Here is a 15,031-nt window from a genome sequence, read left to right on the forward strand (position 1 = left end):
CCCCCCTGGGCAACCTGTTCCAGTGCTCTGTCACTCTTACAGTAAAGAAGTTCTTCCTGATGTTAACGTGGAACTTCCTATGTTCCAGTTTACACCCATTGCCCCTTGTCCTATCACTGGATATCACTGAAAAAAGCCTAGCTCCATCATCCTGACACCTACCCTTTACATATTTGTAAACATTGATGAGGTCACCCCTCAGTCTCCTCTTCTCCAAGCTAAAGAGACCCAGCTCCCTCAGCCTCTCCTCATAAGGGAGATGTTCCACTCCCTTAATCATCTTTGTGGCTCTGCGCTGGACTCCTTCAAGCAATTCCCTGTCCTTCTTGAACAGAGGGGCCCAGAACTGGACGCAATATTCCAGATGCGGCCTCACCAAGGCTGAGTAGAGGGGGAGGAGAACCTCTCTTGACCTACTAACCACTCCCTTTCTAATGCACCCTAAGATGCCATTTGCCTTCTTGGCCACAAGAGCACATTGCTGGCTCATGGTCATCCTCCTATCCACCAGGACCCCCAGGTCCCTTTCCCCTTCACTACTTTCCAGCAGGTCAACCCCCAACCTGTACTGGTACATGGGGTTGTTCTTCCCCAGATGCAAGACTCTACACTTGCCCTTGTTAAATTTCATCAAGTTTCTCCCCGCCCAACTCTCCAGCCTGTCCAGGTCTCGCTGAATGGCAGCACAGTCCTCTGGTGTGTCAGCCACTCCTCCCAGTTTTGTGTCATCAGCAAACTTGCTGAGGGTGCACTCAGTTCCCTCATCCAGGTCATTGATGAAAATATTAAACAGCACCGGTCCCAGCACCGACCCCTGAGGAACTCCACTAGTCACAGACCTCCAGCTAGATTCTGCGCCATTGACCACAACTCTCTGCCTTCTTCCTTTCAACCAGTTCTCGATCCACCTCACTACTTATTTCATAAGTTTCCAAATTCAATCTGAGGTTTTAGGCTTCTTCCCTATCCCTGAAATCCAGGTAGTCTGTTATCCTGCCATGAAAAATTAATGCCTTTGTGAGTTTTTGTTGTGTTCTAATCCTACTCTTTATTTTAGAAGCACAGCATACAGCATATTTAGCAATTACTGATGCCAAGGTTAAACATATTCCACCTACAACAACAGCTCCATGTGATACAAATTGTGTTCAAAAGGATAGCATGACTCATAAATATTTACACTCAGACACATCATTCAAAGGCATTTATTACTCTGGCAAAATATATGTAGATGTTGTGGAAATGCACACAATATTAATGCATTGATATAGGCCAGTTCACAACACAGTTTCAAGCTGCATGGTTAGATGACTCTACGTTTGACTTGAACAGTCATGTATTTTAATGAACTATCTGACTTTTTTTGATTGCTTCTGTTGGTATATCAAAACCTACTGTTTGCTTGCTAACAAGCTGTCTTCATTTCACCTAACCAGTGACCAGACTGGAAAACTTTCCTACTCTGTATGTGTGCAGTTTGCTTCACATCCTGAAGTAGACAAGCAAGATCTGATTGATTAAATGCGCTTACATTGATCTTTATGGGAGCAAGGTCAGACCATCAATATTGTCCCCATCAGGGAGTGTAGTGATAGGACAAGAGGTAGTGGGTTCAAACAGGCGAGATTTAGGTTACATGTAAGGAAGAAGTTCTTCCCTGTGAAGGTGGTGAGACCCTGGCACAGGTTGCCCGGAGAAGCTGTGGCTGCTTTGCCCTGCTTCCTGCAATGTGTTCAAGGAGACCTGGCCAGCATCACCTGGTCACATGATGTCCTGACTCTGCTATAGTTCTCCCTTTGGATAGAGGCCCCGCCTGGTTGCTTTGACAGTCCCTGATTAGGCTTTCCTTGTCTAAGCTCTGCATCTCTGCCTCCGTTGTCACTTGTTGCTAGTGTCAGAGTTAGTGGAGTTGGTAAGGCTGGGAGAGGAGAGCTTGTGTCAACAGAAACTTGTCTCTGTATAGTATAATGAGGTCTTGTGATTTAGGTAAAATCTTTTTTACTCTTTTTACTGTTTGAATTCAATTAGCCAGGTGATGGGAGTGTATAGTCCACACTGTATGGCAACAGTGACTCTGGTTTTACAACCTCAGTATCTCATTTCATAGCATCACGTTCAGTGAAAGAATGCAGTAAATGCTAATCTGCGATTAAAAGCATATATATCAGCCTGACAGTTATGAATGGACAAGATCAATGTAATATAATAGATGTTTTAAATCTATAAGCAGGGACATGTCTCTCCTCAGTGCCTGCTTAACTCCTGCCTAATAGTGCTTGCAAGTGAAGGGAATGGTGACAGTTTTCCTCATCTGACCTTACAGACATTATAGACACAGAGCTATGTACATCTGCTTGTCATGGTCAAAACGGTAATCCTTTCAGCCAGACCCATAACTGGTTTTTATGCTGACCTTAGCTCACCACTTCAGACCTTATCCAAGTGAGTCACTAACATTCCCAGCTTTCAGTGTGAGTTAAAAACAAAGCGTCCAGGTTTGCTGACAGTTTAATTAAATCAGCCCATTTTTGCCATCAATCAGACCTGTCACTGCCTGTTGGAGAGGGTGTGAGTTGCAAAGTGACATTTAAAGCAAGATGAAAGATTGCATCATAAAGACGATAAATATAACTGACCCAAATGTAAATTTTTAGGACGGTGAAGGGAAGAGAGGGAAGGACATTAAACCTTAATTAGTTAATGCACTTCAGTGACAAATTGGCACAAAGCCCCAGGAGCTTCGATTCCTGGGTTCATACCTCTGTCTCCTCTTGGGGGAAGAAGCCTGGGGAGGTGGGACTGGGGCAGCAGAGCAGACAGTGTAATTTCTCAAGGCAGCAGTTGTAGGAGGAATCAACCACTTCCTGGGAGGTTTGGCACCACCACCACCCCGCTCTGATCCTGGCAAAGGTTAAGCTGTGGCCCAGTGTTTAAAAAGTATCTTGAATAAAGTAAAACTAAGTGGCACCAACAGCACTAGCAGGAAAGATCCTGGTCTCACCCATCCTGGGATTAAGCTGGAACAACCTCACTGCTTCCAGCACCAGCAACTTCACCAGCTCTGCCCTTGCTCCAGCTATCGTCTCTGATGGTAGTGCCTATCTGCCCTACACATGTCTACTTTCCAAAGCCTTCCTCCAGCTCCTGGGATACTACTTGCTAGAATTTATAGACATGTCACCATTTGAATATGCGTTTAATGATTTTATTTGTTTGAGATTCCTTTCATGGATGTGAATTATATACATTTTAGTTGTGAAGCAGGAATAAGAAAGCTTTCTCTCTATTACAGATGGCTGAATAAAAATGGGATTCGGGAAATAGAGGATCATGCATTTAATGGAACCTTCCTGGATGAGCTGTAACAATTTCTGTTGTTTACTACTCTCAAAAGCAATCATTAGAAGGTAGTAACTGCTACAAGGGCTATTTTAATCTCAGATTGTTTTAGCATGAATATTTTTGTGGTTTTTCAGAAATCTAAGTGATAATCACAACCTCGAAAGACTACCACATGGGGTCTTCCAAGGAGCCAGTGGGCCTATTGTTTTGTAAGTAATATTCAGATATCATTTTTCTCACTATTAACTCCCTAGAAGAGATTAGAGGAAACATACAAATACCAGTCTGGATCTCAACATCTCATAAACATTGGAGTTCAAAACTGGAGGTATATATTGGAAGCTATAAGTGAAATTTCAGTCTAGATCCATATTTTTACTTTGTCCTCAAGTTTTGGAGAGTATTTGGATCTAGGAATTTAAATCCAGATTCTTCTCCACAGCTGATTAAGCTCTGTAAGAGAAAAGATCTGCTTTGGGTTTTTTCCAGAGAAAAATGCTGGTTATTTTGATTGAGCAAGATCAAGAATAGGTGAGTGGGTCCTGAGTACTTAAATCTGAACTGCTCACCACTGAAGATCTGCCCCTGCATCTCTAAGGCTTAATTCTGAAGATAAATTCCCTAGCCTACAGGGATAGCTAGGTATGAGATATATATCTCATGGAGTTACAGGAAGGTATCTTTGGTGGGTGATAAGCTGGGAAGAAAGACCTTAGCAGTAGAGAATTCTGCAGTAAGAATGCTCATGGATCTCAGTCACCATTACCTCAATGGTTTGCCGTGGGGTATGAAAACACCCGTAAGTGTGCACAACTGCTTGTGTGCTCAGCACAAGGCACAACACAGAAGAGCTGCAGCAGAGACATGGGAGTCATATTTTGTCTCACCAGTTCATCAGAGCCCATCTACCCTGGATGTCCAGAGAGGGCTAAGAGTTAACCGGAAAGGGGGAAAGGGAGTCACTGAAGCTATTGGAAGATTTTACACAGAGGTTAGAGTGGTTAGAAATCTACAAAAGGAGAATAATGTCTGGAGTTCAGATCAGAGCTCTTCTGAAGGCCTTATTTCCACATTGTGATGGTCAGTGCACCTGTGATACAAAGAGTTGAGTTATATGTGATATGGGTTACTGCATTCTGCTCCACTTCTATCACTCCCTCACAGTGTCTTTTTCTTTGGTAAAGACTGCTAGTGAAGCATCATTTGAGCAGTAAGATCATAGATGTTCCTTTTGAAGAGCATTCTTTCCTGTAGTGAAAAGTAAATGCATTTTCTTTGCAAGCTGTAGCTGATACAATCATATTGTGGAAGTTTATCAAATTGATTTGGCTGTAATTCAGATTCCTTTGATAGTTCAATTGCTAACACTGAGATATTTGTGTAGGAAGTTTTCTGTTCCATTACCAATACATCCACTATTCTATGGATGGGAAATTACCTTTTTATCCTAACTGAGATCAGGATAAGAGCCTTCTTACTTATTCATCACTGTAGTGTACACCAGGAATGCACGTACAGAAATGACTGACCCATAATCATATCTTTGCTGGGACAAATAGTGTTGCTGCAATCAAATCTGTGTTGCAGACTGCATTATTTTATTAAAATGAATGTCAGGATGTTTTAACTCTTGATCTTCCTGAATCAGTTTTCTACAGTCAAATTACACCGACTTCTGTTTTATAATACAGCATATTAAAATAGTGTGAAGAAACACAAACATGAATAGTAACATCAGAAAGCACCAATCTTAGCCCTCGTACAGGCTACACAGTTTCACAGATCAGTAAATCAGTTCCTCTCAAGCTTACAGCTCTTGGCTGAATTAGAATATCATCATCTAGAAAGACATGAAGTTTTAAAGGATTTCAGCACTCACGATAGGAAGGGAAATCAAATAGCTAATTACTCCCACACCTATACGTATTCATTCTATACAGAAATACGCTGTATTTCCAATTTGGAATTTCATAGCTTCTATTTTCAGCCACATTGTCTCAATCATCTTCTGATGCTCCTAGAGCTGTAGTGGCTTACATCAGCTTTTACTGAAGTCCTTAGGAGTTCTTTGGCTGCATCCTCACTTGGGTGCAGAGCAAGGTATGGCTGTGGTCCATCCTACCCTTGCAATTTGTCTTCAATGGGAAATCCACGTATGGGGGCCACAGGAGAGCTCGTCGATCCCCAGCTCATCAGCTGAGTCCCTAGAGCACAGGGAAAATATTTCTCACCAATCAGTGTGATTGGTGACTCTCTCTTTTCTGCTCTGATCTGTGCTCCACCAGCCAATTCTTGCTGTTTCTTTATGTGCCTTTCAGACCTCATCAGCTGGTCAGTAGTTTTGCTAATCCAACAGAGACTCCCAGTGGGAAAGAGAAGTGACTGGAAGAGAAGTCAGATTCATTTTGCTGTTCCTGAGCTGGCTGCTGTCAAGGCTGATGACTAGCAGCCAAGCAATAATACTACAAGCACATGTATTCAAGTCACTGATGCTTTGTGGTTTGATTTCCTACTGCCACTTTATTGTCTTGTTCATCGTGCTTATTTAATTTATCAAGCCTCTAACTAGAGAGCAATGTCCCAGAGAACCTCTGCACTGAGGTCTGCATGTAGTGACTCAGTTGAGTAAGTTACTAAACCGCCTGCACAATGTCTGTTTGCTGCTTGTGAGCTTGTCAGTGGTGTATTGATAACTGTCCCTAACAGACATACCAACAACAGCACTTTCCCTGACTCACTCCAACTTATGTGCAATAATGAGCATTAAAAGATATTTTTTATAGAAGAAGAAAATAATGGGAAAATATTTAATATTTATGTAATTATTTAAAAATGCCTGGAGATCCAGTGACATTTTAGCTATTTTTCAAGTCTAGGTGATTCTCCTATTCACGGTTGGGACTCAGTAAAGATTTTTAGCTAACAAGACAATGTTTTCTATGCTCTTGTTGAAAATTATGAGCCCTTATGAAGTGCCACAGGCTCTCAATGATGCCATGAGTGATGCTGTCAGTGGATTTAGGCAGAAAACTGCTGTTTAGTTGTTGAGACATAAGTGAATACATATATATATATTTCATTAGGCAGCAGCATACTAAGGGCAACAGCCAGTCCATGAAACAATCGCGGTTGCTTATTGTATCTTAATTACCTCTTCAAGCATCTAAGTCAGGTATCGATAGCCTAGAATTTCTTATCAGCTGCTGCTTTTAGGTCCTGTGAGAAGCAGGTCAGGCCCAGAACTACCTCAGGACCACAGAGTGACTGCTCTGAGCCTGACCTGCAGAAGTTCAGAGCATTTCTGGCTCCACTGGTCTGTCTCACCCTGCCAGTAGAAGTCATGGCCCCAGATCAGGGTAGGGGAGCACGGTCTTGCTCCTCTGCTGCCAAGAAGTCATGGCCCCAGATCAGGGTAGGGGAGCACGGTCTTGCTCCTCTGCTGCCACAGTTCATGGGCCAGTTGAAGGTGGTATATCCCTTCACAGCCTAGAGGCAAAGCTTCAGCTGTGGGCACAGAATGGACAGAAAGATCATCTTTACCCACTACTGACTTTACTAACTGCTTTACCTAGCTGCCTATGGATTTGTTAGACTTGGCCACCCTAAGCTAAAGATTGTGAGTTCAAACAGAGCCATTTCCTGGTATTCATTTTGTTTCTTTGACCAGAGTTGCAAATGTGGATATGGTACAGAGCAGCTGTCTAAACTTTATTACATGCTGCTAAACCTAGTCTCCCCCTCACATGACATTTTACTGCATTAATAGGATGATAATAAAAATCTAGCTATTCTATGATTTTGGGTTGGGTTGGGTTATAGAGATCAAACAATAGGTTGTCCTGACTTCTTATTGTTATTAATTGGATAATTAATGAGATTAATTGGATACTGTACCTTGGATGGGGCATGGAGAAAATTAAAAATATTGTCAGTTCAGTTCCTTGATTAGGGAAATTTCTTCTCTTTTCTTGGAGACTAAAGAGCAGAGCACCCTCAGCAACACTGCATCCTGGATCAGTCTCAGGCCATAAGAGCACATGGGCGAAGGGAAGACAGGGTGATTTTGTGCAGTTCATTTTATTGTTGCTTCTCAGAGAAAGGAGTGTGCTCTCCTGCTGTCATGAGACAAAGGACAGAGTCTGTGCCTTGGTGAGGGAAATGTGGGGATGTTTTGCCCCAGTTGTTACACCCTGGAGCCGCTGGGGTGTGTTCCCAAGTATGGAGAACTTGGAGATGGAGCACCCTTGGTCCTTCTTCCCTTTCCCCACCTTCAAGGCACAGGTCAAGATTTAGTGTTTGCACAATGGGTTTCCTTTTAAAAGCCCTAATGGTCTCTTCAATGCATTTGTAGCAGCTGCTTCTGTTGCTGCCTTTGATAACCCATCCCACACAGTAACTGCCTTCCATACAAATACATCTCTCCAAACCTCCTGTAATCTTGCCCCTTTCTCAACTTCAGTCTATGCTGTCTTTATTTTTCAAACCTCTGGAAATGTTTTCTTATTTTTGTTCTTCACAGTTTGAACCAACTCACCCGTGTCTCTCTTTGATCTCTTTCTCTTCCTAATGAGTACAAGACCTGATATCCCAGCCTCTCCTCATATACGTATCCCTACGTGAGTTCGTCTTTTTGTGTTTAGTGCTTTTTCCACAGCAGCCTTCCCCTGATGTGATGTTCATGCAGCAAACTTCTGTTGTGATTTTGTCAGCCTTTTTTATCCTGTAGCAGTACTGTGGGATGATTGTTGTATTTACTGGGTATTTACTAAACCCAGTACCATATGGCACTAATGGTTTATGTCCCTGCTAATTCTAACATAGAGAGTTTTTTCTGAGACAAGACTAACATCATTTGATTGCTGTTGGCAATGGATATTAGTTCAGGTTTCCTGGAGGAACACGTAATTAATCCCAGGATCCTCTTTTCAGTGTACATTTCCAGCTGATCTCTTTCCAGTCACTACTCTGAGAATGAGCAGGACAGTCCAAAACACATATCCACTGTCAAGAAGAAGTAAATTTGCTTTTTACCAAGATTTTCTTATGTTTTCTTAAAGGGATATTTCAAGGACGAGAATCAGCTTCCTGCCAAGTCATGGATTAGAACTCATTAAGAAGCTAAGAGCAAGGTCTACGTACAATTTAAAAAAGCTTCCAGATTTAAGCAAATTTAGAGCTTTGATTGAGGCAAACTTCACCTATCCCAGCCATTGCTGTGCATTTACAAACTGGAAAAGACAAAAGTAAGTGATTTAATTTGTTTTTCTTTCCGGTGCCTCTCAGCAGGTGCTCAGGATGTAGGTCTCATCTCCATGATGCTGTTTACATTAGTGTTACAGTTAGGTGTAGGTTTAGGATTAAGGGATCCACAAGGCACCTGGGTGTCAAAAGAGATGCCAGGGGAGTATGGAACAGGACCAACCCTACTCCTTCCACACCTTTCTCATCTGGGTCAGACATGGTGGTTGGGACATAGGCCTCATCTGCGTGATGCCACTTACATTAGGGTTAGAGTTAGGGTTCAGTGATCCACAAAGCCTACAGCTCCAGGGACACTGGGGCTGCAAAAGGCATGCAAAGGTGTGCACAGGATAGCACCAACATTACTCATTCCATATCTTTCTTATGTGTGCCAGACATGGTGCTTGTGACATAGGCCTCATCTCCATGATGCCACTTACATTAGGGTTTGGGTTAGGGTTAGGGCTGAGATATTCACAAATCCTATGATTCAGGTGCATGATCCCATTCAGATTCAGGGTAGGGTTAACGTTCAGAGATCCAGAGAGCCTTCAGCACCAGGGACATTGCAGATGCAGAAGACATGTCAAGGACTACATGGCACTGTACAAACATTACTCTTTGCATACCTTTTTCATCTCATTAAATGAACTTCCTTAAAGTCTGGATGCAACAGGTCTCTTCAGTGCAGTTAAGTAAATGGATAGAAATAAATATATATACAATACATGGAGGTTCATGCTACACAGTGCATTGCCACTCTACTAAAGGGGAATAATAGATTTTGATAGGTGTGTTAGCATCAGCATTTTCCCCAGCTGTGGCTCTCGCTCGCACTAGTTGAAGGTCCATCTGTCACTGTGACCTGCTATTCTGGATCAGCCTAGAGCCACACTGAAGACATTCAACAGGAAAAGGCTGGTAACTTACCAGGAGGTAGCTGGAGGGAAAGCTGTGTTCACACAGAAGCTGGTCAGTACTTAGCCATCAATTCAGGAGGGTAATAGGACCACTGCATGATCTCAAACTTGTCTCTCAGGAAGCCACATTGATCTTGAAACAGCCACCAAGAGCCACAGATCTAGTATCTGTCAAGTTTACATACACAACATTTTTGGACATGATTTATGAAATGGTTAATCTAGAACAGACCTTTTCTACCCAAATCAACAGAGTCAGGGCAGGGTGCCTTTTTAGATTCCCAAAGTAGTTTTCCACGCTTAACTTTAATTTTCTATTAGCAAATTGCAGTGAGATTTCAAGTATCAATGATTCTCATTGAATATTATCAGCTCAGATAGACAGACTTCAAATGTACAAGTTAACTAGTTAACTGTGATGTGATTTGACTTGCCACGCACCTTCACAGGATACGGTAATTTTCCTGTGGCCATTTGTGTCTCAGAAATCATGCTGTTTGTTAGGGGTTGTTTTATTTACTTCCAGGTAGTCCAGGCAGGATAAAAAGGATGCTTCATCACCCCCAGAAGAGCATTTCTAAGGATCACTGCAGCAATTGGTATTCATATAGGAAAACTGGGAAGGCCCCTTTCTGCCTGCCCCATTTATGTTAGATTTTCCCTCCCTAAGAATTCTGCAGCACTCCAGAATATTAGATAAAATAAGTTGCCATAATGGATCATACCTGATCACCTGTTCCAAATCCATTGTTGAACAGGTGCTGTTGTGACAACAGAAAGCTTAAACCTGTTACAGCTGCATTGCTTTCTAAATTCTGGAGCATGTCACATCAAGCACAGCTCCTCCATACTGAGGCGCAAATTAAAACAATTTTGATGCTTTCCTTTCCCTCCCCTCCATTCCAGTAAGGATTATATTACCGGATTTTTCCAATCCAGTAACATTTATCACACTGGCCTAACAGAAGGTGAACTGCTTTCTTAGGACAAACCCAGTTTAGTTTGCTGAACACCCCTCATGTTTTTCTGTGACTGGAAAATAATATCCCTGAAGTGCAGATAGGGCAGAGGCTGAATGTTAAAACCCTTAACTTGACATAGACCATTATGAACTTCAGAAAGCTTTTGGCTTTCTTTGACAAAAAGATCGCCGTCTGCCTGAAAGAATGGCATTGATAAGACTCTGTCCTTACACTCAATCATTATTCTTTGGAGGAGCTGTCACAAGAAATCCTACCTTTTCTTGAAGTATGGCAGCATCAGTAGTCACATTTGGGCCTTGTCTCATGAGAACATGGTATCAGCTGCTCACAGCTTACTTGGTGTCACGTTTTGGTGAGGATGACTGCTTAGAGATAGGGCTTAATACAGAACCCAGGTTGGGCCTATTTATTCTGCTGAGCGTGTTCCTCAGCACACAATATTCTGCTGTCACTGGATCCAAATGAAGCACATAAAATAATGACTTGTGCAAAGGTAGTCATTTTTGTTTAGTTTTGTCAGAGCACCCTACCCATTTTAACTTTATTCTTTAAGTTAAGTTGTCCTTTCTCTATTTTTGGAGGGTTTGCTTGAGCAAAGCAATGTTAAACAGTAACAGAAGGTTACACAGAGACTGAACAAACTGTGTTACAATACCTACCATCACATAAGAAAGCAAGGACCCATCCCTTGCCAAACTATGTTTTAACTTGTTGCTTTGAATGCACCACAGAATCCAAACAGCAAACACCCAAGGGCAAAGAGCTGGTAAGCAGTCAGTAGCAGAGCAGTTTGCAACTACCCATCTTACCTGCTCACAGTTGACCAGGACGAAGACTCCTCACCACCCATCCTCAGAGCAAAAAGAACAGCTAAACCTCTGTGGGACTCTGGTTTTCTTTAGGCCCACTCGCTGTAAAGTAACTCAAAAATTAATAGATTGTAATAACCAGAAATATTTAACTGGCTCTACACAGCAGTCTTGTCAGGGGACAAATTTAGCTCCAGGCGGTGCCTCTGTAATTTGGGAAAAGGTTTATTTTTAACTCATAGCTGAGAAGTGACTGGATAAAAACATTTCCCTCAGTTCATTGCTGAAGCACCACCAATTGCAGTAACTTTCAGTGCCCTCGAGTGCCTTTTTCACTCAAAACTGAGGGACTTTCTCTCCCTTTATTGCTCCTTGGGGGCATATACTTCCTTTCAGCTAGAGAACTGTTGATATATTGATCAATACACTGGACCCCTCACTCATCCTTATGCGAGCAGAACACAGGGGAGCAAAATGTAATGCCTTGTTATTGCTGTTCTGACCTTCATAGTACATATTTGACCTCACAGAAAATCAGTTTTTTGCCTCAGTTGACAGTCAAGATGAAAAATATTGATAATAGTAGAGGATGTTCAGAACCTCATAGGAAATGTCCCTCACCTTCTGATGCTGGGGCTTCATTAGTTTTCCTTTCTTGCAGACCTTTTAAATTCAATTTTTGGAGGATGTAAAGAGTGCACAAAGTCAAAGGGTAAAAGTAGGTTACAAAAAAAAAGTCTCCCTTTTAAGATGCTACCAAGTCTTTAAAATTTTCAACCTAAAACTTGCCTAGAAAGCTCTTTTCTCAGCTGCAGCACAAGTCAGGGTGGAAGATAAGAGTAAAGTCTAAGTCTAGAAATCACACACCTAAACTGATGTCTGGGCTGTAGATTAAAGTAGGCAGAGCTGAGCTGTGTTGGTTTTGAAACACATTGTCAGCTGTTTTATTCCCTAAATCAGATTAGGCCTGGACCCATCTTACACAGAACTATGGATGCACATGTCTGGGACAGCAAATTTCAAAGGCAGCCTATAGGAGAAGCAGTTGTAAAACCTGACCCTTTATTTCCTGTTGATACATTTTGATGTTTGTTTCTGAGCCTGACGAAGCTGATCATCCTTCTGTCATTTCAACCAAAGCATTTCTATCTTCTGTTGGACTAAGCATGAAGAAGGGCATAGAATTAATACTCTAGAAAATAAAGCCAAACACAAAACTTATCAGTGACAGGTTATGTGAGAAATGTACTTGAAACAAGGGAGGCTTCTTACACAATGCATTATCCACTTGCATAACTGCATCACGATTGTTACTAAGACAAATGTTAGGCTTTCCTTTCCCTAACATTTTATGATGTTTCCAAACCTTTTACACCATGTAATATTTTTATAAATAGGGACCGGTCAGACTATCGATTTCAAGCTCCAGGGTAGTCTATATTATCAGCTAACCAGGAAAACTGAGCTGTTAATGGAAATGGGACGATTTTGTGTTTGTTGTGCATCATGTGACATCAGTTTCTAACTCTACTCTTAAAATTTCAGCACTGAATTGCATCCAATATGTAGTATAGCACCTCAGAACAAGCAAGACCTTGATGAGCAGCCTGGCAACAAGATACGTAGACAATCTGCAGCTGAAGAGGATAGTTCCAGCTATGGCGTAGGATTTGATCCAGGAGAGAATGAATTTGACTATGGTTTGTGCAATAAAGTAGTTAATGTAGTTTGCTCACCTAAACCTGATGCTTTCAACCCATGTGAAGATATCATGGGCTACAACACTCTGAGAATTCTGATATGGTTTATCAGCATTTTAGCTATCACTGGGAACATTGTTGTCCTCATTATTTTAATAAGCAGCCAATACAAACTCACCGTACCCCGCTTTCTAATGTGCAATCTTGCATTTGCAGACCTCTGCACAGGTATCTACCTATTGTTTATTGCATCTGTAGATATCCAGACCAAAAGCCAGTACTACAACTATGCCATAGACTGGCAAACTGGGGCAGGATGCAATGCTGCAGGATTTTTTACAGTGTTTGCAAGTGAGCTCTCAGTCTACACACTGACTGTGATAACTCTGGAAAGGTGGCACACCATCACCTATGCCATGCAGCTGCACCGCAAGGTTCGACTTCGTCATGCTGTGATTGTAATGATTTTTGGCTGGTTGTTTGCTTTCACAGTGGCACTTCTTCCCATAGTTGGAGTCAGCAGCTACATGAAGGTCAGCATCTGTTTGCCCATGGATATAGAAACACTGTTTTCTCAGGGTTATGTTGTATTTCTTTTAGTGTTGAATGTACTCGCATTTATGATTATATGTGCCTGCTATATCTGCATCTACTTTACTGTGAGAAACCCTAATGTGGTCTCTTCAAACAGTGACACCAAGATTGCCAAGCGCATGGCCATACTGATCTTCACAGATTTCCTCTGCATGGCACCAATATCTTTCTTTGCAATATCAGCCTCGCTCAAGGTTCCTCTCATCACAGTCTCCAAATCCAAGATCCTTCTGGTTTTGTTTTACCCCATCAATTCCTGTGCAAACCCTTTCCTCTATGCCATTTTCACAAAGACTTTCCGCAGGGATTTCTTTATTTTATTGAGCAAGTTCGGTTGCTGTGAAATGCAAGCCCAGATTTACAGAACAGAGACAACCTCATCTGCACATAATTTCCACACAAGAAATGGCCATTGCCCTCCTGCATCAAAAAGCAGTGATGGAACTACTTATACATTGGTTCCTCTGAATCACTTAAAATGATTGCATGAATTCGTGTCTGAGGCAGCGTGATAATCAGTTTCAACTGTGAATTTGAATAATGACGTTAGCATGGCTTCTGAACTATTTTGTTTTTATAAGAAAAAGAATAATTTATTTCTACTTTCCTAGTTTAGTTTCATGATGAGCCGAACACATCACCTTCAACATCTTGAGCAGAGAACAGAACTTCAGTATGTCCTGGAGTGTTCTTGTGGAATTGTTCCACAAAATGAGATTATAAACTGGTGTCTCCCACCATATAGGCAGAGACAATCCTTAATTCTAGGAAGATGTTAGCTGCTTAGTGAGAATTAAGTGGTGGTTATCTACAGTGAAAGGTAAAAATATGTAGAACTAGGGTTTTTTTTGCCTGTGAAGCATGTTTTAACAATAATACAGAATTGGCTCTTTTCATTAATCATATCTCCTGGGTTACAGGAGACAGAAGGCCAACTGAATGCCCTCTTTCAGCACAGACTTAGTACAAATGGAAATAGTGTGTATTTGTGTTAATTTATTTCTGTTGACCACAGCAGAGGGGCAGGAGGCATCTCCAGCTGATGTTTGCATGCATGAACCTGCCTTCCTCTGCACAGAAGTGTCACTTTGGGTGGGATTTGTGTTGCTGTACCTTGGCAGACTCAGAGAACCAAATTTCATCTGAGTTTGTAACAAGGATTTTCGGGTTGGGTTTGTTTTCAAGGTGAGATAGAGCAAGAACAGGGGAAATCCTTCATAATAAGGGGGATGTTTTCTCAACTTGATCTCTTAAAGTTGGGTTGAAATCACTTTTGTGTGGCTGAGCCCCTTGGGTATGGGCCAACGGGCTGTTCTAACGTGATACCTGAGGCAGATTTGCCATACAGCAGTATTAGCGCATTACATTATCTGGGCTATGTAAATGATAATGGATATAGATACGGCTTTTGAAAACCTGAAGGAAGGTTTTTGTGAAATCCT

General features: G+C 41.8%; 1 protein-coding gene and 1 long non-coding RNA gene across 7 annotated transcripts in view; one reads left to right on the forward strand and one right to left on the reverse strand.

Moving 5' to 3' along the window:
- Positions 1-14,787, forward strand: part of FSHR (follicle stimulating hormone receptor) — a 247,798-nt gene extending 233,011 nt beyond the window's left edge. For all 6 annotated transcript variants that reach the window (XM_065679634.1, XM_065679635.1, XM_065679637.1 and 3 more), the window contains 4 exons: positions 3,293-3,361; positions 3,477-3,551; positions 8,400-8,585; positions 12,841-14,787. In XM_065679634.1, the coding sequence (XP_065535706.1) occupies positions 3,293-3,361; positions 3,477-3,551; positions 8,400-8,585; positions 12,841-14,071 (1,561 nt within the window). In that variant the 3' untranslated portion in view covers positions 14,072-14,787. The remainder of the gene's footprint in view (positions 1-3,292; positions 3,362-3,476; positions 3,552-8,399; positions 8,586-12,840) is intronic.
- LOC136014705 (uncharacterized) overlaps positions 12,195-15,031 on the reverse strand; it is an 86,338-nt gene continuing 83,501 nt past the window's right edge. Inside the window, exon 6 of the long non-coding RNA XR_010612835.1 lies at positions 12,195-12,487. This is a non-coding gene — a long non-coding RNA (uncharacterized LOC136014705). The remainder of the gene's footprint in view (positions 12,488-15,031) is intronic.

This window comes from Lathamus discolor, chromosome 5 (genome assembly GCF_037157495.1).
Source record: "Lathamus discolor isolate bLatDis1 chromosome 5, bLatDis1.hap1, whole genome shotgun sequence".
In the NCBI taxonomy this organism is placed as follows: domain Eukaryota; kingdom Metazoa; phylum Chordata; class Aves; order Psittaciformes; family Psittacidae; genus Lathamus; species Lathamus discolor.